Below are 24,180 nucleotides of genomic sequence, written 5' to 3'. Positions count from 1 at the left end.
TTTTTTTACTCAACCGCATAATCTTGTGTAATGTGTTTCGTGTTCTCCATAGTGTTAAGGAAGGAAAATAGAGGTTTAATCAGACTTGTGGAATATAATTAGGCTTCCAAAACCAGGCCATTAAATTTGAAGTTATAAGATGCAGAATTCTGGCATTTTGGGCCTTTTAATCCAGTATGTATTAAAAGCACTGCTGTACTCAAGTGCTTCTAAGTGTACTTCTAAGTTTAATAAAACCACAACTATCAGAGGCATAAAGTCAGGTAATAGAGATTCAGAAGAAGCTGTCTGCCTGTGTCTATAGCTTTTTTTTGTAACAGAAAATCAAAACCAACGAGCGTCTAATTACACGGACAATACCAGTGTGAAACATGGAAGAGAAGTCAAGCTGAAACCACACACCACCAGCTCTGTGGAAGAGAGGCAATACTGGCCTCCCCAAAGGGAGCCTCGTCCACGATGGCACTTTCCATCAACACAACGAGGAGCGTGCTGCTTCAACTGCAGCCACTGAAAGAACACTTCATATTTGCCCCTTATGTATAAAGTCATAGCTCATCAAACAGCCTTAAGTGAAGTGACAGACACTAAATCAGAAAGCTAATGAAAAGTTTAAAGGAGGACTCAAATAAAAATTCATAATATGCCAAAGGAGAACTTAGAAGTGGGCAAGTATGCTAATTTGATTGATTCTACCTTTTGCAATTAAGGAGTTCAGAATAAGGCATGACGATTATTCATGCTGTCTAATATTATAACAGTTTAACACTTAAACATCAGACACATGAATAAATGCATGCAATACCTTACAATGTGGACATTTTGTTATCAAGTAGCCTCGGGCAGGATTATCTGTGCTTGAAAGAAAAAAGGAGAAGTGTAATAAATCACACTAAGTGAAATGTAATCTTTGAGACAGATGGATGGTGTGATGTGATAGTTATGATGAATGTGTTTTAGTTTCATAAAAGTGGTTGGATATTCAACTGGTGCCACCAAATTTAAATGTCTTGGTTTTATTAGAAAATGCACCAAACGTTGGTATTTTACTGGCATTAAAATAAAAATGCATTTGTTGTTCTGGACAAATCAGGTAATGAACCCAACATGCTGTTGAGTATTATTACATTCAAAGAGTGATGAGTTTTCTGATACTAATTACATGAAATTACCAATTGATAGTTCAGTCATTTAGCTGTTTTATTTTGCAAAAGAAAAAAAAAAATTTTTACACTAAAACATTTCAACAGATTAATTATTGACTTGAAAAAGAAACAGCTTGAGTAGAGCCAAAACCTTTACAACTAGTTCTTAAACCTATGTTTTTTTTATGACAAACAATTTCAAACATGGACTTCTTTAATAATAAACATTAATTCTTTAAAAGTCAGATTCCAGTTTTCTCATACAGCAACTGACAGATTGGCAGATCCATTTTTACAAACCGGAGCTTCATCATTGTCCATTTTATTAAAACCCTAATCAGATCAAGATCTAGTCTATTGCTGGTCAGATCAATTTTTTTGTTGTTTTAAACAAGCATGCCTTTTCTAAAATTTGGAACAAGTGCATAATTGGAAGTTTCTACAGGTTAAATACAAAGAGGAAAGTGTAAGAAGAAAAACCTGAATGCAGTGTCCTTTGAAAATAGAAATTGCACCAAAAAATGAGCACAAACAGGAGTTTTTTTTTAAACTAAGCAGTTAAAAAAAACAATTAGAAGGAAATGAGCTTCACAAATAGGTCTAAATAAACCATCAGTAACAGAAGAAAGCAAAATTACATCTAAAGACAAGTCATTGTTTCAACTAACAGCCGTTATTGTGGGACCAAGTTTCTAATCAGGTGCAACAATTAACTAAATACAGACTCATTTGCATATTTACATTAATGCAGAAAAACAACGTGTTAGGAAAAAGAACACTGTAAAACTGATGTTAATTCTAGGTTGTTTGTTTTTGTGACAAGTTTTATTAATCCAAAATTCTGTTAAATAAAATTGTTTTTTGTCAGCAATTTATTTTAACCTAAATAAAAATGGGAATATTTGTCAAGAATATTGACTCCATATTTTCTGTACAATATGGCAACATGTCCATTGGCCTCTCCCAGATACATCAAACTACAAACCATACATTTTATTTGCTTTAGGGTTCTGTCCATACTACTTTGTTTTGCTTGTTAAGCTCTCATTGGTTCATTTTTTTTTATTGCATTTATTAAATTTGTTTTGAATTTTGTTGCCGTCATGTTTTTAAAAATTCAGCTGTTAATAAAAATCACTGCAGCTCATTAACACAGTGCTCATAAACATGAAATGAAGAGCCTCTTTACATGTCCTCAAAGTCAGATTTAGAGCTCAAACCTTAGATTATGTCTTCACTGTTGGAATATTAAGACTTGTTCACATTAATCTGTAATGTAATATTTGTTTGTTCTTTTTGCTGTTTTTCTTATAAAATATCTGGTTTTAAGAAACTGAAAATGACTACAGCCCTATTTTGAATAGCTTTGCTTTTGTTATTGTCGGCAAAAAGTAATGGTTTGTCTTCTCTTCTGGCTCGCACAGACATTAAATGATACATTTTATGAAAAGACAAGAATGGAAATGCAGAAAGCAACTATTACTTTGTTTGCGTCTCTATTTTCTCCTTCAGCTTTTTCATCTCTGCACCACTGACTCCACTCCGTTTACGCTAACAAAGCTCAAATTACACATTTTTACCCATAAACAGAAAGCTTTTACAGTGTGTATAAGAGATTAGAAGTGTTCACAACAAAACAGGAATCCCCCAGGCAGAACAAGACATCTGTGACTTCGCTACCTTGGATTGTATAGATTCTCCATTCGCTTTTTTCTTCAATGTCTTGTTCATGTTTTAACTTTCCAGAGTTGTAAAATCTATATTTTTTATATAAACTGCAATGCAGTGTTTAGGCAATTCACTAGACAATAAAGTCAACAACCTGCGAGTCCGACTGGCGCTCTCACTCATTTTATTGTCTCATCAGTATGAGAGGACACATGGCCCAACATTACCAGCTGTGTGTTGTAGTCTGAGAGACTACAGACAAAACTGACTACAACTGAATCTACACAGTCAACATATCCACAACTGAACCTCTTTAACACACTTTACATTATGGTGTTTACAATTGCAGATCTCATACTGTATACTGAAATGGTTAAACAGAATAAAAGATTAAAGTAAATGCCATTGATTTTTTTAGAGGCAGCATTTAATCACAGAAGATGTCAGAGGAAAAAATAGGCTGAAACACCTGAAAAGGAAAAAGAAGAGCAAAAGGGTGATCCATCCTTATTAGGTACAGATCTAATGTATCGAGCAGCCAGTCAAACGCAATAGACTGGTCAGAGAGATCTGTGGACTGCTGCACACAAGGAGATGGGCATTTGTTATTGGCTAAAGCTTGGGGACTGCTGAGGCAGAAATACTGTAAAGGGAAAACAAAAATACTTCTTCTTTTCAATTGCTTTGCTTTTAAATTGAATGTACAATGGTTCCAGTAGTGCATGCAAAACAGACTGCAGATAAAATTCCAAATGACACCTTGCTTCCACAGTGGATGCTCGGTTGCTTGGAGTGTAATACATCACCGCCTCCCCTAGTCTCTCCATTCATATTTGTGATCTGTTGTTAAATTATTTTGCATTGTCACGACTAAAAGAAACAGCTTGGCATCTGCTCTTACTGGCAAGCTTAACAAAAATAGGAGCAAAAAAAGGATTTTATATGGCATAAAGGATTAAAAATGTGCTTATCAGTACAGAGCTGTTTGGATTCGGGAACCGGACAATATGAAAGGACTTAAATGCTGCTCTAAAGTTGCAGTTCAGCAAAATCTTTTCAGTATGATTTTTCAGTTTCACTCTATAGAAGTTCGAAGTTTAAAACTCTAGATGAGAATCATAAATCAAGATAAGGCATGGGTGTTCTTTTCAAATGGGCCTTTTCTAAAAGAATTGCTCAGATACTGACTTTTGGGGTTTGGAGTTTTATATACAAAAAAAATAACTGACAAGAAATATAATACTTATGACCTCCTTTTCCAGAAAAAGTGTTCAACAGATGTTATAATTAGTGACAATTGGAAAAAATAAAGAGGGACTAAGCTCTAAATTAGACAAAAAACATCTGTCAATTTCAAAAGAAAATCTCTGATCTTTAGACGGACCTCTCTAAAAAACAAGAACAAAGTTTGGCTTCTTTATAGTTTTATATAAATAAAGGTCAGGTCCAATTCTCAGAATGTTTAAGACTTAGTGAACCCTTCTACAGTGTGAGGAGCTTAATATCCTCAGATAATGTTTATTCTGAACTTGTGTCACCCATTCCCCAAAATCAAAATCAATACTTTAATTGCTTTTTAAAGACCAATGACAAAAGTTACATAACACCACATTACTTCTAATAGTCCAACCAGTAAATTAGGTTTACACCTCGCTGTTGACACAGAGTTAGCCATCTAAGTCACAAGTTCCGTTCACAATGTCGTTCTGTATGACCTCAAGAACAAGTCCATCTTTAAGCTGACCACGTCTCGGGACAGTGTGAGTACTCATGAAGAAGGTTGGACGAAATTGCAAAATTGTTATTTTCACATGTACAATGACTATCAATATCTATGTTTCTGATATATCCCATACAAAATAACAAATGATTAGCCATAGTCTAGGTTTACTTTCATTGCAACAAATGCTGCTGTTGTATTTTATTTAGTAACTGCTTATATTTATGGATTCAAGAAAATTGAAAACAACTTTGTGTGAATCGTAGACGATTGCAGTGATTGGTGTTTCATCAAAACGGCATTAATCACTTTTTCCCCCAATGAGACCAACAACCAGATACAAGGACATGAATCACACTCCATAAAGTGGAGCTCAGATTTAGAAAAATGTCAAACATGAAGCTACAAGGCTGATGAAATAGTCCAGGGGACTCTGTGCTGCATCTTTTCATAGTGATTTGCATCATGCTTCAGGGTGAATTTAAGTGCTGTTTTTCATATGTCTACACATACTTATCAAAGGAATCCTGAGTGTAGTACTTTTACAACTCAGTCAAAGAAGACTTATATTATGTTTTAGTGTCCTAGACTGAGTTTATAATGTCAGGATCTTGAATCGAGTGTCGAGGACGTGTAGAAACATTCTAGTCACACAGGAACACATTATTCTCTGCAACATCCCCCCATATCTATCGCAAAACCAGAAAACGTTCCAAGGAGAATTCATCTTCTCTGACTGACCTCGAGAGCAGCTGTGGTTATTTAAAAGTAATTATAATCAAGTGAATCATTTAATTATAGGGTGCAGAGCTAACTCTATTACACAACACAAGAAAAAGCATGACAGCAAAGTGTAAATGGAGAATTCTGGAGAATAATCATTTAAAATCTTGCACTGTCTGTGTATCTGTAGATTCTTTTTTTGAGTCTGTTTATGGTCAGTCTGGAAGAAATGCATCATCTTGGTGTCCAACAAGCAAAGCAAAACTTATGCAATGTCTAAATCTATTATAATACAAAGTAAAACTCTTCTAACACTGCCGGTGTTGATATACATGCACGCACTAATTTAGTTTTGCAATATCACATAGGTTTATTTTCAGCTTGCAAAACAAAGTTTCTGTAAAACATTTTTAGCTACCCAAAACTTAAAAAGAAGCTAAGTTTTTAATACTAAAAGTTGGACAACAACAACATTTTTAGACCATAGCTTTGGTCATGGACTATACCTGAACACTGAGAAAATGCCAAAAAGTCTGATTTGAGGGAATGGCATGCTGTCATTTTACATCCATCTCTTGTCCATATTTTCATTCTCTGTGTTTATACAACCGTTTGACATTTTGGCTCAAAACTCCACTTTAGAAGAGGGAAATCGAGCTGTTCGAGATTTCAATCTAAAACCAATCACTGAGGACATGGAAACCATTTGAGGGCAGTCGTTTTCATCCACACAGTGCTCAAAGAATATGGAATATCATAAGTAAAATAAAAATGTACTTATATACTAAGGTTCCTAGGAGACTGCAGTGGAAAAAAAGTCAACATTAGGCATTAAATAGGACTTTCTACTTTGACCTTTGGTAGTTTTTTGGTCTTTCCTAAAACTACTGAGAAGATTGCCTCCTATTTTGCATAAGCTCACTAAGCACCAGCTCTGTTTTCATCACTAAAAGCTCTGGCACCAGAAAAATTGGTGATAACTTGGCACCATCTCCTTCCACGACCAAAGCAAAGTACCATTATTGTTAGGAACTGGTGGTAGGCTCATGAACACCAACAGCCAATTAGACCGTATGTCCCATGTTTAAAAAATCCAGTATTTCATTTTTACTCTGATCAATTTAAGACAAAATAAACTCCAAATCAACATAACTGTTTTCCCTTTGGCTGCTTCCTTCTTCAGAGGTTGCCACAAGTGAACTTCACAGAAAAGACTAACAATGTTTTTATGCTGGGTGCCCTTACTGACGCAGTTTGGGCTTGAACCTGCAGTCTGTGAATTACGGGATCACAGCACTAACCACTGACCCACCTGAGCATTTTAGCCCTTTTAATATAATCACATCATTTAAAGATCCTATTTGAAACAGTGTATGTAACATTCGTTCACAGAGGCATTTACCTGTATAAACTGAAATCAAAAATGCTAGTCAGCAGAGCATGTCCAAACACCAACTTTTGATTAAAACAGTTTTTATAAAATAGATGGGCAGACATCTGTTGGAAGGAACAACACTCTGCTCTCTGGCTGTGGAAAACCCAACAGGTTCTTAACTGTATTTTTATAGAACCAGTTAAGAACCAGCTCTAGTAACACCCCTGTTGTAGCACTGACACTTTTTTAGTAGAAAAACACTATGAAAGATGCACCATCCTTCAGTTCATTATTCCCTGTTTGTCAAATTTTCAGCTAACAGCTCGTTGGTAATCTATAAACTATTTGTTTATAATGGTCAAACTGTGCTACCTTTAATATTTTTCATAAATTAAATTAAAGATGTAAACAAATCGTGTCTGGCAGAAAGCTAGGAGCAAAGTTACTAGGTAATAAGTACTTTTTCTACCTACCAGCTAAAGAGCCAGTTGAAAATTTAGTAAGGTTTTTATTATGTGTGCCTTCTTTATGTGAGTCTTTATGTCTGAATGATTCTTGGGTCAAAGTTAAATCGCTTCAGAAATACCAAAAATAAATAAATAAATGAAAATTGCTAAGTACTGGACTGAAAATGAGTGTCAAAGTAAAAAAAATAAATTGATCAAAGCCATTTCAAAAAGAGGAATAAGGTCTGACTCCTTGGAAGAAAAATATAAAGAAAAGACGGATGAGTCAGTACTGTATATAAATATAAATTTAGATTACCTCCTTCAAGAAAGAAATAAAAACTTGGCTTTTCAGAGATCTCAGTACTTGGTGGTCTTCTGACTGGAAGGTCAGCAGATTTCTCTTCTGTCGCTTAACGTGTTATTAGGGAAGAAACTAAACTTTTATCCTCATACACCCAGTGGTGACTGGTGAGCAAAAAGGCTGCATATATTGTGTGAATACAGTATAAAAAAATAGACTGGTCTGTGGAAGCCTTGTGTGAATGCATATATGGCTTTTGGGGAAATCTAAACTCAGTAAAAAAGGTATTAAATAAGAACAGTTTATTTGCCATTTATAAATGGAGTAACAGTCCAATAAAATCTTTTTTAGAAATTCAAAACCTTTAACTGAACATGATAAACTACTTTACAATTGTCAATAATAAAGCTTTCCTATCCAGTCAGAAAGTCTAAACCATGGAGCAGGATTTCATTTTCAGATCCACCAAGGGAGACTCCTCATACGCAGGAACTTGCAGCTCACCCATGAAAACCAAACTAAAAATAACCCAGCCATGCTTTCCACTCACAGGGACTCTCGTTTACAAACATTAGAGCAAATGGAAAAACTGATTACTCGGACTGGAAGGGGGTAATTCAAATGGACAGTGAAACGAGACAAACTAAGAGGCAGAGGCTCGATGCAAATCCAGACAAATGAGGAGAAATGCCAGCCAGGATATCTGAAGGATCGCTGGATGTTGTGTCAGTGACACGGAGCCAATTGATACGAGCGCAAATACCACAACTCTCGTGGCTGAGTACCTGCACTGTTCAGCCCCCTCATTCATTTCAATAAAATCAGTTTGACAGCAGAGTGGGTTGGAAACAAGAATAAAAATAAAAAGCTAGCAAAATCCAGCACAAGTTGGTTTATTTGGAAAAAAACAACATTCATTTCAGTTCTAGAATGAAACAAATATTGAGACTGGAGTCCCTCAACACGTAAAACTGTAATCACTCTTTTCAGTGATGGTCTCATATTTGTCACAAGCTAATCATTAGCCATTTACTTCTAGTAATTAATAAGGTATGATATTAGAGGGCTGCTGAAGGACAAGGACATCAGCTCTGAGATGAGTTTCAGTTTAATGAAGAAACAAAAGGAGGATTTAAGCAGATAATCATTCACATGTAACAACTTTCCAATTACGATTTCATTTTTCTTCAACAGTAAGCACACACGGCCAAGTGCTCCTGCAGTACTTTAACAATCCTCGACAGTTACTCGCTTGTTTTCAGTTGGAGAAAATAACAACCTGCATGAGGAGTTTTGTTCCTATAGGACATCAGCAGAAAGTGTTAATTGTACCTGCAATGTAGCCAAGAATGTGCACTGCTCTGGTTTTAGGCAGCACACAGAAGCAGAAACCAGAAACCCCAAAGTAGGCAGGCAGGCTGAAACAGAGAGACAGTGAGCTGAACCTGTAAAGGAAGCTGATATGGGTACATATATCACAGTCCTCATTCTGCATTCGTCAAAGGCAGCCAGCTGAAAAAAGGGGGTCATGGTGAAAGGTTATGGGGTAAGGCTGAAAGAATGCCGTTTTCAGGTGACATTGATACTTCTTTGTCCTTTTTTCCATTATGCAAAAAGCTTAGCAGATATGCTTTGATGTGGTTCCAACGGTTCCCAAACCTTTTAACTTTTGAACCACAAAATAAAAGTTTCAGAGACTCATGATCCAAACTAATGTTATTTAGACATAAAAATTATAGAAGATCTTTAACAAAGAGCCTCATCTTATAATGTATTACCTTTTATTCATTTATGAGCATTGCTTTTTTTCTTTGTAACATTTGAGAATAAATATGCTACTACTATTTTAGTATGATATTGCATCTTGGCATTAAAGTTGGTGCTACAGATTATTCTCCCATTCCAGCTCTACACATCCATCTCCAACTTTATCACCTTGGAATAAAAAATAAATAAATAACAGACTGTAAAAAACATCCTGACGTGTCATTTTTGGACAGAAACCTTTCAAGATTAAGGTGACTGCTGGTGTTTCATGGAGGAAAAAATGTTCTGGAAAGGGTTTCCAATAAATAAAACGCGCAGGTCCAGGAGGGAAACTCAGACATCCATGTCCACAGCAGAACTACCCATCTCTTCCTGTGGAATCACCACCTTAACATGATGGAGAGGTCCGAGTACCCCTCTGATCATGGGGATTATGTTGTCTGGGGCATTGACCCCTGGTAGGGTACCCATGGCAAAGTGACCTGAAGGGAGCTATCTGATGGGGGATTCAAAGACCTTAATGAATAACTAGCATATTTGTTAGGATACCTCGCCTGGAAAAGGGAAACCAGGACACCGTGTTGGACGTAGGCCTGAGGCGGGAGCTCATCATCAATCGCCAGTAGTCAAGCTTTCACAACTGGGGTGTGACAGAGCCAAACCCACACAAAGACTGGAGGCCACCTCCTCATGAGCCCACCACCTTCAAGGACAGCTGCCAAGGTCAGGCATCATGTGAACCAGGCAGCAGGCAAGGAAGGGTCCCATAGGCGAACTAATTCTTGGTGACACAAATGGCTCTGATAAAATACTCAAAGATTAAAATGTTTGATGGCTTCAGCTCTGTCTTATTAAAGAATAGTCATTGATTTAAAGACAGGTCAGAATAACTTTTTATAAGATATAATATAATGGCACTTTAGCATAATATTGTTGACAAATGTTTCAATTACTAAGAACCTACAAAGTTAAAAGGAAAGACTAATTAGGGCCATTTGGTCATCAGTAATTTGTTGGGGAGGGGTTTCCCTCAAGTTCTATTTAAAAGGCATTGTTCCAGACTTGCAGCAGAAATGTTTTACAGTTATTTCACAAACACATTGTGGCAAACTAAATTACTTGTAAAAGTGCAATTTCTTCTTGCATGACATAAATGCAAGCTTTTAACTTCAAATCATGATAAACCAAGTTTTTTGTTTGTTTGTTTTTTTTTAGCTGAGTCAAGCAGATATTAGTAGGTTTGGTGTGAAAGGAAACATTATGCAACATGGTTTACCAGCTGTTTTTGTTTGGGCTGTTCAAACAGGATGGGAGGGAGATTCAGGTATAAACAGATACTCTGGTTTATGGTGCAGCACTAAAAAGGAAGTGCTTTTTCTTCAAGGCAGTTTGAAATAAGTAGTTCTGAGTAAGCCCATGAACAAAAACTGAATAATAAAATATGCTGAAAACTATCATGGTTTCGATTAGATTTGCAGAAGTTGCAAATGTTTAAACAAATTATTTAAAATTCAACCAGTTAATCTCCAAACCTAAGTAATTAATTTTCTCTACATTAATGCAAATCTTTGAAGTCCAAGTTGGCTTCTTTCTGGATAAATCTGAACCGTATGCACTTGCAATCCAGTAATAATCTACCTGAAAACATCAGCTCATAGAAATAAAGTGGAAAAAAATGCTCGTTGTTTCAAGGCAATGTTGTGCTGACATGAAGCCAAGCCAGTCTGCTCGCAGGTATCAAATATTCAGTGTTTGGTCAGGGATTATGGGCTTTGAACGGGCTTGTTCTCGTGGGACAGGTGGAACATGAACTGCTAATAGCCATCAGGAAACCAAAGAGAGGGAAACAAAGAAATGGTCTCGCATTATTGTGCAGGAGCCCACACACTTGCTCGCAAGTACAAGCTGAGGAATGACTGAATGCTTTTTTATGGCCATAGACTGGATGAGTAACTCTCAGGTCACAAAGGCAACACGAACAGACTTTCTCCTGGAGGCCTCAAACTACTTTTTATATTTTATTTGAAGCAGAAGATAAAAGGACTCAGGTTTAATGATATTTCCAAAATAAATAGTTACTCTAGTGTATTTTTTCATGTTAAATTGTTCAAAAGACCTTGGACACAAATCAATGACCATATAAGGAACCGATCTGATAGGGACCATCACTTTGGGGAGTCTGAAGTAGATCCAGATCCAAGTGGAAGCCAAGCAACTGAGACCACAGAAAGCAGCCACTTCTCCTTTAATATTTTTAACTATACTCAATAGAATCCATAAACTTAAAAGTAAACAAAAAACCAAACAAAATCAAATTAAATCCAACATACAGCAGATTTTAATGGCTGATGAAGGCAGGTAGGGGGGAGCTGTAAAAAGGCATAGTGGCAAATAGACTGCATTTTTATAGAGCTTTTTTAGTCTTACTGACAACTCTGATCAATTTTACTCTAGAAGTCGCATTGACCCACTCATACACACACAAATACATAAATCAGAGCAAGTCTTGCCCAAGTAAACTTCTGCATGTAGCAGGGAAAGCTGGACTGGGACCACCAACCCTCTGATTGACAGACAACCACTCTTCCTCCTGAGCCAAGCTGCCCTGAAGCACAAACTGTCTGAAAAGAATAGTTTGGATTTTTTTGAAGTGGTGTTCTGCCAAGCTGTTATCAGTGATCAATATCTTACCTGTGGTAGGAATCGCTCAAAGCATTATTTGTTTGGAATATCAGACAGGAGTTCTCCCGAGGGAGTTGAGGTAATGAGGTCGGAGCAGCACCAGCCCCAAAACAGATTTCTGTCATCTTAAAACAACTCCAGTTTAAAAACTTTAATCTCCAACATATACTCCAAACACTAATAGATCACATCGGATCTTTGTATACAAGTGGCATTAAAAAAGCATTCCTTCAAGAATGTGTTTTAACCAATAAAATAAAATAATCTCTATTTAGTTTGATTTTTTTCAGCAATAATAAGGAGGATCTAATGGTGTAATCTGTTTTATACACCTTAAAGCAAGGTAAAGCAAAACTTGCCTGATTGTTTTTCACACTGTAGAAACAAAGTCAATCACCATCAGTAATTTGTTGACTGTTAAATAAAACAAGTGTATTTTTTTTCAAACTAATCTCTATAATCATGGATTTTCAAACAGGTTGGACAATTTCACCAGAAAACTTTGTACAAAATTCTATTTATGCATACCCACTAGCATATGAGGCCCATCAGGCCAACAAGCTATACAGCTCAGCTGTCACTCAATTTTGGACGGAAAAAACAAACAAACACTGCAGCAGAATTTGGACAAACAAAATCCAATTGAGCTGATTTAGCAATAAACTTAACATCTTGAGTAGAGGCTGAGGGAAAATAAGCTTGTTTGGCATTTCCTGCAGGCCACCGCACCCAGTATGGAAGCATTTGGAAGCTCATAAACATTGTAATTCTCCGGCATTGTTTAATTATAAGGAACACAGCCAGCAAATTAATTCTGATGCGCTGAACTCCAAACAACTGCGGTAACAGGTTGAATAAATCAACGGATCAATGCAGGCTGTGGAGACTCGTCAAAGCTTTGGTTGTGCAGTGAAAACAAACTTCACAACTATAATTCTCCAAAGGATGAAGCTATAAAAGGTCCTGAGATGTCAAACAATGTGCCTGAAATCAGTTACAAGCTTGTACGTCTGCCCTGGTGAGAGGAAAGGAATGATGCATTGCAGATGTTGGGACGTCTGACAGCCAGACTCTCTGAGAGGAAATGAACTGTGATGATGTAGGAATGGATTGCAAAACAGATCATACTGACCAAAAGCCTAATGGTATATTTTGTGAAAAAAAAATGTATTAAGGCATTTGACTGTTCAACCAAAAAGTATTGATTTTATAGCAAATAGTAGAAATAAGTCAGCAGCATAAATAGCCCAGTTTTGGGAGATCTACGTGATCCTAATGGATCCTCCAGTGTACGACTCGCTCCCCCCGATTCCTCTGTCACTGACATCATGTTGCATAGGTTGGAGGAGATGAAGATTTCCCTTGGTGCGTGCAGCCAGTAACTTTTTCTGCATTTCAAAAGGGCCAAATATGTGCTGACAGTGCTGCTTGGATTTATATCTGAGGAACTTGCTCGTCTGTAATTTGTTTCCCCTCCTTTTTCCTCTCCCCTCTGTCTACACTCAGAAAATTCAAGACCTGCTGTGCTGCAGTGATGCTGTGAATACCAATGCTGGTCTACTGTCTCTATTAACCAGTTCCTCTTTAAGTATGCAAGGTCTGTTATGATCAATAAATTACTTCTTGAATGAATTTTCTTCATGACTTCATATCAGAGCCAGGATATCTGCTGTACATACCTTTAACTCCCTTTTTTTCTCTAAAAGCCTGTAAAAACTAAATTTATTCATGGCCGTACAACAAAATCCATGTTTTGTGTATATACTGGCCTTGGGAACTAAGAGATCAATGAAGTGATTGGGCTGTTCTAGGACAGTGAACACTGCAATTAAAATCCTCTGGTCTGCTAACTGACTCCATCTATTATTGTCATCCCCTGGTCACCCAAACACAGCCATGCCAGTGCTTCTCTGGTCAAACTCCATTTATATTAATCAACACCTCAGACTCAGGAAAAGAAAAGTTATTATGATGTGTTTATAGATGTACAAAACCGTCCAAATGGAAACGTCTACTAAATGAGAGGTAATGGGCTTTAAAACGAAATACATGTAATGTCTTTTTCATGGAGGTGCCAAAGGTAAATGTTGAGTTCTAACATTTGATGACGTCATCCACACAAAACAAGTTAAGATGTTAAAAAATAGTAAATGTCTGTTCTCAAAGTCTTTTAGAACATAAAAGATAAGAAAAAAAAGCAAGCCTTCAAAACTGCTGGCTACTTAAAAGTTCTAAATTTTCCAATAAAAACTGCATCAATAAATATCTGTTTAAATAAATCAATTTGTCATTGTTGGATAAATACTACTATGTAGCCTGAGTCATTCCTCATTTCTTTGTATTTTGCTTCTAAAAAGACAGATTTTACTGTATTTTTCTTTCTAAAGTGGTCTCGATCATGAATTTCTCAGTCGTTTTGAAGGGGTTTTTTTAAGTTTTCCATTAGACTAACAGCTTTTCACTCATTCTCAGGAGACTACCTGATCTTTTTTTTTAGATGTTAGTTTGCTAAAGCACCTACCTCTTACCTATGAACCACTCAGGCATAAAAATGCTCCTAAACTCAATCAATGAACCACTGCTGTCAACATGTAACATGCAATGTAACCAAATGTAACAACAAAGAATCCATTTTAAGTGGAATTTTGAGCTAAAGACTGGCTAAAGTATCAGTTAGGTATAGTAACTAGTAACTTGTTAGCTACATAGCTAGAACTTAGCATTTTATATTTATTTATATTTTAGGCCTGACTTTTCTTTTATCATACACTTGACCACTTTCCTCCATTTTAAGCAGAATATGTTGTCATGGTTACAAAGACGAGTAAACAAAGCAGCAAAAGCTAAAGAAAAACTTTGAAAGACTTTTAGAAAGTATGTACAACTGTTGATCAAAACCACTTGAAAATATTACAAAAGAGTCTAGCTTCTTAGAAGATACAATTTTTTTTGTAAGAAAGAAATTAGAAAAAAAAAAAAGACTGAAGACTTGCACAATAATGTACATGTGCTAAATGTACAACCAACATGCCTCTGAAGACAAGGTTTCTGTTTGTATGGACTTATTTGTTTTGTTAAGTATCTTTATAAAGGTCATTAATGTAACTTTTATAGCAATAACCCGTTTCCCGTTAAATTGTAAAATGAAAGTCTACATTTTAAAATCTGTTAGGAATTGTATTAAACTGCATTGCGTCAAACCAAATTGTTTTATAAGAATGTATTGTCCCTTAAACACATTGCACCCAATGAAACTAGATACATATTGGATTGTCTTATGAGGAAATACAAACCCTCGGTAAAAGTATATTTTTCCAGCTCATATATTGAACTGAGTTCGTCCCAAAGGAAACGAAGTCCGGTCTCATATTTAACATGATCAATAATTAATAAGTATGGAAACCGACAACCAAGCACAATATTGCACAAGAGCAGTACAAAGCAATTCTACATTTTATTAACCACAACTCTGAAGACATTCCAAAAAAAAAATGACTCCAAATCACACACACGAATCATTTAATCGCACAATGGGGATTTCAATCTGATCTAAATGACTTGCTAGTGGCTATAAAAACTATTTATGAGCAAATACTGGTTTCTTAAAGCTTGTTAATACCCACAAGCCTATATGAGTGATGCGACTGGAAAGATGAAGTCATGAACTCCTTTAATAGCACAGTCCACTGATGAGGCTGCTCTTCATCCTCCTCACTTGTTCACAAATTCTCTAAGGTCAAGAAGACTGAAAAAAAACAGGCCATGGTGATGCAAAGCAGCCTAAAGGGAAGGTTCGGAGCATGGTTTTGCTTAATGTTTGTGAACAAATAACATACCTGCTATAGGTAGCTCTTTGAACTATCTCAGTTTGAAAAAATAGAGTTTATTATGACCAGATTGACAAGCTCATGTCTAATTGAAGCAGGACCAAGGCCAAAGTTAAATGCTGCTGTCTCCAGTCTCAAAAATGTCATTGCATTACCTGTGAAGACCATTTTATAAACCTTTATGTTGCTGTCATTTTCACAGTACACAGCAACAGATATTCTTGCTGGAAGTACCCCAGTCTGCACTGGAAGTGCTACAGCTAGCAGCCATATCTTCTTGCTTGCAAATAATAGAATTTCATGTAAATTAGTAGCATAAAACTGATAGTCATTCGGGACATGGCAAAATCTGAGGTTTGTTTTTTTTTTTCTCTTATTGGATTGGGCTTCTTTTCTTGTTTTTAAAAAGAAGTTTCATTTCTGATCCAAGGAGCTTTCTAAATTCTAACTGAAATGTGTAGCGTTCCAAGCTTTTACACCGTAGCGAGTTGCTTTGTTTATGCAAGCTGAACTCGCATGCAAATCACTCTGTCCCCTCTGTCAAGGGTTGTTCTGGACTTGGTTGTTTAGTTTACTCCATATAGAATCTAGGTTTGGATCCAATCTCCAATTTACACCATGCATGTGACTAAAACATCTCTCACGTGGACGAGGCCAGCAAAGACTTTATTGACCCTCAAGAAGGAAGAGACGGAGGGATGATTTGCATTTGAGTTCAACTTGCAAAAAAAAAACAGAGCAACTCACGACAGTTTAAAGCTGTTGTCATTTAAAGAAAAATCTGTAACAGGTAAGCATAATGGTTCTCAATCTTTCTACAGGACCTCATTTCAAAAGACTTGAACTACCACTTGAAATTTTCTCCATTTAATTCTTCAACGAGTGGGACTGAAACACAAATGCGGGAAGCTTCTGGTTGTAAAAACAGGCTAAATCTTATCCATTCTAAAGCGCGTTGTTTTGTTCTAACGTCAACAACACTCTACGAGGCTGTGCATGGTGAAGTACAACAATTAACCACTTAACAGTTCAGCTAATGTAAGAAAACGGAACACACACATGTTAAGAGTGACTGTGCTGTCCTCTTTGTAGCCACCAGTACAGTAAAGAAGTTCACTTAAAAGTCCAGGACGAAGCATATTCTAGATTACAGAACTGAACAACGCTGCATATTGTGTAAAAACCACTGAACGCTCCTGCTGCTAACCTTTAGATGCTCATTGAAACCTTGAAAAGGTAATCTGTTGGTAATCCTTTATAATCCACATTTTAATCTTGTTAAATCCACTGATTCTCTGTCCGTCTTATTCGAAAAGCTCATAACAAAATTGAATCTCTTGCACTTTGCTGCATGATACCAGCACAGGGATAAATGATGAGGAACAATGTGTTAAACTTTTTTCTTAAGATGGGATTTCAGATGGATACAGCTACAGCAGACCTGCTGATGTTTGAGCCACTGACTATTTGAGAAAATGCATAAAACTGATTAAAAAAAAACAAAAAAACTGAAGTTCTGCACATTTCAGGTTCCTGAAAGTCTAAAACCTTAACTATCCGACTGAGTCAAATTCTTAGGTACATAAAATGTTTGGAATATTAATATTTCCACTGTTAACTTCATTTTAGACATTTACATTTCATCTTGTTTACACAGTTGTACACAGATGTCATGAATAAAACCAACTAAGTCCTCACAGTTGCCAAGAGGGTGTGTTTAAATATTGTTACATGTGTTCAAGCCAAGAAGAGAATTTGGTTAAGAACATCATCAGGTTAAAAAAAGAAAGAAATAAATCACAGTGAATGCCAACACCGACTCTTAAAGTCTTACCGGTGTTCAGAGTGCCTGTGATGAGTCTGAACAGGTACTGTGCGAATCTGAAGATCCCACGCTTGCACCTTTTCCTGCAGCTCATCTTTGCTCCTGGGGGAGGGGGATTCTTGGAGGTGTCAGCGCAAAAAGCAAGACTTCAAAGTTATAAAAGTTAAAAATCCAGGGGGAAAACTTAGTTCGGTGGAGCGCCACAGAAAGGGGCAGGTGTTGTCTCGTCTCCTCCAGGCTTCTGGGTGTGTCGGCGTGGCCCTCGTGGAGTGATGCTCATCAGTGAGTGGACGGCCTCTGTTGCTCCACGGGGGACGTTGTGCGGTCTTTTGTTAGGTCATTAATATCCGTTTCCCAGCTGTTTACGTTAAAGGGGACTTTTCGTTTTCTTTTTTTCCCCACCTGCCTCACACCCCTCCTCGTCACTTTTCCTGCAACTCCTCAGTCCAAACACTTCTTCTGTGCTACGAGAGACTACCCTGTTGGATCTCTCCCTCTCCTGTCCCTCGCAAACAAACACACACTCCCACACTGGATCTCGTAGTGCGCCTGCTGCTCGCTCTACTCCACACCATCTGTGGATGTTTTACCCTTGCTGACGGTTGCCATGGAGGCGGGGCCTGATTGGCCCAAGCAGAAAAGGAGGAGGAGAAGAAGAGGAGAGACAGAGCAAGGAGGAGAAAAGACATAAAGGAGAATTAAGGAGAAGGTGACCACCTCAGTGAATCAGTGGTGACAAAACATTATGACCCAATTGTGTAATGTGTGACTGACCATTTTTTTTCAATGACTGACAGCAATCGACAGGAAGCTGGACTCTTGGGACTCAAAGGGTAAGAGTGTGTCAAATACACTATGAACATTAAATTCCAGAGACGTGAGATTTCCTACCTTAAAACATAAAAGGTAGACATTAACAATGACAGACAGGCGACGCCTCATGTCTGTAATGACATTAAGACCAGCCGAGTGCATCATCATTGCCACTAATTAGCCTGCACTGTAGCTCAATTGCTCTCATCTATCAATGCCATGCGCTCCCATCTAAAAGGGTTACTATTAAGTCAAGATCTTAACAGCTTCTGCACCGGCTTCGCTAAAGAAAACATTGATAGTCGGATTATCTTATGATCACGTGTCCATCAAGGTAACAGGTTCAGGTGAGAGATGTTTTGAGCTTCGAAGTACTCTGAAACGGGGCTAAAACTTAACAGGTCACCAGTCGGAGAGGCTGTTCTATTTCAGTGCACAGAGACGCTGCAGACTCTGACCTTGGAGTTTGTGTTGGTGCGTTTAAGCTGCACACTTTTTTCCAGACAGGAACGAAAAGCAAGGCGTTGCTTCAACAGACAGGATTAGAATGAAAAAAAAAAAGGTGAAATGAAATAATAGAAAAACATGAAAATTCCTTTTTACTTTAGTTAAACACGATCATAAAACACTCCAGTGGTCAATTTCTCTGATTTAAAATGTTAATGACTTCTTTCTAGCATTTTTTTTGTCAAAATCCCAAAGTGGCGTGATTGTGTGGGCGGTGTTACCTCCTTGGTCGGTGACGTAGAAGGTGCCGCAGCCAGCTGTGACAGACTGCTCTAGGACTCTGTATACACACTGGTACTCATGTTAACAAACAGTACCACTTTCTTTTTTTTTTGGGGGGGGGGGTCTGAAGTGATGCTGTCAGGAACCCTAGCCCAACATTTCACAAGGGGAACCCCCAAGCTTTACGATGATTACGATGATTTCACACAGTCTTCAAGGAGATTCCCATCCAGACAGTAGGAGACAGCCGGTGCTGGTCCGACAGCAGGAAGGAGCCGATGATGGAGACAGCGGGAGAAGGAGAGTTCTGGTCTGACAGCGTGAGGCAGCTGATGCTGGTCCGACAGGCGGTGGTTCGTCTATTGAAGGTTTGCATTTCAGGTGGTCCGCTTCAAAATGTTAACTGTGCAGTCAATCACCAGACTTTGGGTTGTACTTTTCATCAGAAAGTAAACTAACCACATCCATAAAACTTTCCTGTCCTTTGGGAAGCTGAAGAATTTGAAACATTTCACGCTCACATTATCTGTATTTGCCATTTACTGCCTTCTTCGCGTTCCTTTGTTTGGCGCTTGATAAATCACACTTTCGAGAGATCACGGAAAATGCCAAAAAACCTCTCTTTTCTATCTTTTATTATTAATTTAAAAAAAATTTAAATGAGAGACTGAAAACAAGCACCTTTTATGACTTTCTTTTGATTTATGTTAGCTTCAAATCACTTATTTCAATTTTAAATTAAAAATGTGCACTTGGAGACAAATAAAGATTTCAAGGAGTTTAAATAATGTGTGAAACATCTTAGTGGGTCACAGTGAGGTAGTATGTCTCGATTGGGTGAATAATTTACTACGGTACCTGTGGAGAGAAATGGTCTGCTTTCACAGACAACAGTGGACACTGAAAGTAAAACAAGCAAAACTGTCTTTTTTCAATGAATTTTACCAATCCCCAGTTGCAATACGGGCCTGTCACAACCCCAGAACTGATTAGTTGATCAAACCATATGTCCAAACTTATGCTCTCATTTGTTTTATTGGTCTGACACTGGTGCCAAAAACTTGGTTAGAAAAAAAATCTGTCTCGAGACTGCATACAAAAAATTGTTGATTACCGCATAGGTCATAATGTTATTGACTGTGTCCGTCTGTCAGCATATCATATCAAATATTTTTTAGAGCCACTAAATTAATTTAATGAAACTTGCAAAAAATATTAATTTTCAGAACCAAATGTTTCACTTTTGCAATTTTCTCAATTCAAGGTGGTTGCCACAGTTAATCAACAAAAAAGGCTACAACTTGGTCAGTTTAACAGATTTTCTGCAAGATTTTTTTGTGGAAATAGCTGACAGTCATTAAGATCATTTTCTTAAAACTGTGCCAATAACTACTTGAGTCAACCTCTGGTTTTATTGAAACGCTCAGAAAGCAATAATTGGCTGAACCTCTACAACTGATCAACTTTGAACTTAAACCAGGTCAAGATGGCTGCCAAACAGTTGAACTTAGATACTGAACTAAAGTTTGGTGTGGTTGTATTATTAGTTATTACCAACACACACGCTGAGCACGAGATATCACAGTATTATCACACATAATGTTCGTTTCTAACCGAAAACAGCTGTACCTTCATTTCTCAACATAAGGTGATCTCAGTTGTAAACTCTAGCTTGAAAGGAGACCGGTGATATGCATTCCTGCTTTGAATACTAGGCTTTTAGTTATTTGTGATTTGCAGGTTAACATACTGATAAGTTGATCCAGCACACAATTTTGGGAGATATTTTTTAAAGAAAGTCAGGTTCTGTCCATTTAGAATCTGCTGATTTAATCTTATTACCAAACCTCAAAAAGCACTAAAAATTACACTAAAGTCTACATTTCGTTCAAGAGACTACACAGAAATAAGATTTTAGGAGTTTGTTTTCTTAGATAAACATAAAACAACATCTTGGCATTGAAAAGTAATGCCACTTCAATGTTTCTACTGTGATTTTTAAGCCAAATCTCCTCACAGTTTCAACTCTAGGTAAAGATAGATGTCTTTAATCTGTTCTTTACACTTTTGGATGTTTATATTTGGTTTCAAGATGGCTCTAAAAGTGGAGTACCTGGTATTAAATTTAATCTCGCCTGTGTTTGATACTTTGCAGACCTAACCCACCCTATTAGCCTCAGGTAGAAACCTTAATTTCAGCATTTGTCATCACCTGTCACACAGTCCCTGGTCTCCATTTCTATCCATGTTTCCGTTAAACAAACATGCCCCCAGAAGTCTCTGTAATTTCCATGGGGACGCGCCGGTGAAGCATTTTTTAGGTCACACAATGAAAACACACAAAATGTGTGCATGACAAAATGAGTTCAGCGAGTTTTTGCCACTGTTTCGGAGCTGAACAGATGGCCAGTGGCAAACATGCACTGACTAAAACACACCATTCAGGTATGCCACGTCCCTGGCAAACACGGTACTTAAACTATAAATATGTTGGTTACTTTTCCAAGCCTAAAAGTCACCCATAAATCATTCTCAAGCACTTTTCATCCCCTCCCCCCATTAAGTGTGAAGTGTGGAACAAATCATATCCTTCCAAGTCCTTATAAAGTTTGGGAAACTTCACATGAATCTTCTTGGTCTTAATGAGCAGGGTTAACTCAAGAAGTGATATGAAAACTATGAAACAAGAAGATACGTAAAGGGATATTTAAGTAGGTTTAAAATAAAATAGGTATCTACAAAATAAATAAAAACACTGAACTTTTGAATGTAGTTTGCTTAAAAGCATTAAATCAACAAACATTTATTCAGTATTGATGTTTTCCACTGATCATGAGTCAGTGTTATCTCTTTTTCAATTTCTGATCCACTAAACTCTAATAAAGATTGAAAGAAACTCGCTGACTCTTCCGTTTATGGTACCATATATGCAGCCTTCAGGCTTCTTTTCAAATATCTCATCATTTCCAGTTTAAGATAATCACGTTCACTCCAGTATAGTTACTGAGCTATAGCCAACTTGCTGAAGTAATGGCAACATGAACTCAGAATCATCTACCCATCAGGCTCGATGAAGAGTGGACTCATTTTATGTCTTTCTGCAAATAATTATCTCGAATCAAAGCTGAACAGCATATTTTCACAGGCTTCTAGTAGCTCAGTCAAGGGGAATAAGTTTTTAAAAAATGTTTTTTTTTAGTCTAAATCAAATCTTAAAAACAACAAAGTTTAAAGGGGAATGTAATTTTCTCCCCAAAAATGTATTTATGATTTTTTTCTGTTGTTTGGTAAAGAAACTCTCAAAGACACTTTCCTTTTTTCTCAAGACTTTGATGAAACCTGAAGTTGTTTGTGTTTTCCACTCGGTGAGTGGACCAACATGAAATGGGCTCCACTCAGAGAGAAGCTGACATTTATCGATCTGGTGTGAAAACACTGACTGACGGAGCCTGGCGGTGAGAGCCACCATTACCACAAGAGTTTTGTTTTCCTTACTGTGTGACAGCAGCTGGGTTCCCTGAAAACGTAGCGGAGAGCAGCTTGTCACCAAACATGCCAACTGACCATAAAGAGAGAGTTCAGATTTTCAGAAGCAGGGTTCTGTGGAAAGGTTACGGACGCCTAATATCTTACCTGCTGTACAGTAGTTAACTCTCTGAACCTCAGTTTAAAGAAAGAGGTCATGGACATCCACATGAGAATAGTGTTTAATATATATTAAATTTTCTTGTGTTTTAGGAGCCCCACAATTGTATTTTTTGTTAACAGGTTTGAGAGGTTAAATAAATTTAAAAAATGCTTTAAATGCCACTTATTTTGTAATTAACTTTACATGACATGGTTACCTACAAATGTGTCTGTGGTTAATTACACTGAAGACCAAGCCATCTGACATTTCTTAACAATAAGTCATCCATTTTCTTCACCTACTTGTTCCTGTTCAAGTAGCTGAGGTTTAGCTCTAGCAGTTAATGAGGTAATACACACCTATGACTAATTTAGAGTTACTAATTCATCTCAAGACTGTGGGAGGAGCCACAGTACCTGGAGAAAACCTGAAACGGGGATGTGTAAAAGACCTTTAATGTTGCCTAAGTTATAAGCATTTTGAGGTTTAGTGTTAAGTACTAACGCTTATCTTTCGTGATTTCATGTTCAGCGCCCTTTTAGTCCCTTAAAGGACACTGTAGTTTAGGGCAGCGATGATGTCATCACATTACCGTATCCAGCGTTATTATAACGTTGCTGACTTCTTGGGAGCAAATTTTGGGAGCAGGACTACAGTTCTAACATGCGGTTGTGATTTTCTCAGCGTTTTACGTTTGTTCTCCTCATATATGTTCGTCATTGACAAGTAAGTTGTGATATTTTGGGTGTTTACGGAGTTAAATGTGCAATTAGATGTTATTCATTTGCTGTTATTTTCACCTGTTGCTAAGTCAGAGCTAACTTCTACAGGTGTGTTATGTGAACCATTGTGCTGAATGTTCATTCACTGACTAGTAGAGAAGCATGGTTATTAGTCACCTGCAGAGTGAACCTGCTCTAATTCTGAATATTAATAATCGGACACCTTGACTTTCTTCTCTGTATTTTGTTTTCTTTTATAGGGAAACCACACACACACACACACACACACAAACACACACAAACAAATATATATACCTGCTCAAACCTATGCCTCCCACTTGCTCATCCATATTCCGCTGAATCAGAGATCTGTAAGCTGTCATCACCTAAGTTGAAATACAGAGCAGTTAAACAGAGTCTGCCTTGTGTCTTCATTATTCTGCTTGCTGCACCCCAGCCTAGAATCTTGTCCTGAACTGAATCCTGGCCTAAGTGGTGTTCTGGTCGACACTCCAGGTTGAGAGCAGTGATAAATACTTACAGTGCCTTACAATCCTTCCACCATAAGCTTGAACAAAATAGGGGAGAACTACTATTGTACCAAATTATATATATATATATATATATATATATATATATATATATATATCAACAAGACTGGCTACAGATACCGACTCAAGAATGGGGCCACCATCAGTCACCTCCTCTACATGGATGACATCAAGCTGTATGCCAAGAGTGAGCGAGACATCGACTCACTGATCCACACCACCAGGATCTACAGCACTGACATTGGGATGTCATTC

The 24,180-nt window shown here is 37.3% G+C and overlaps 1 protein-coding gene across 2 annotated transcripts in view; it reads right to left on the bottom strand.

The window, feature by feature from the left end:
- The window catches only part of kcnip4 (Kv channel interacting protein 4), a 140,038-nt gene that overhangs the window by 80,844 nt on the left and 35,014 nt on the right, over nt 1–24,180 (bottom strand). The window contains exon 1 of one of the 2 annotated variants that reach the window (XM_017414308.3): nt 17,492–18,036. The exons of the other annotated variant lie outside the window; for it this stretch is intronic. Coding sequence (XP_017269797.1) covers nt 17,492–17,576 — 85 coding nt within the window. The 5' untranslated portion in view covers nt 17,577–18,036. Of the gene's footprint in view, nt 1–17,491; nt 18,037–24,180 lie in introns of those variants that run through there. 2 annotated transcript variants of the gene reach the window in all.

The sequence above is a fragment of the Kryptolebias marmoratus genome, linkage group LG7, assembly GCF_001649575.2.
Source record: "Kryptolebias marmoratus isolate JLee-2015 linkage group LG7, ASM164957v2, whole genome shotgun sequence".
In the NCBI taxonomy this organism is placed as follows: domain Eukaryota; kingdom Metazoa; phylum Chordata; class Actinopteri; order Cyprinodontiformes; family Rivulidae; genus Kryptolebias; species Kryptolebias marmoratus.
This window is presented reverse-complemented; position numbering and strand designations above follow the sequence as displayed.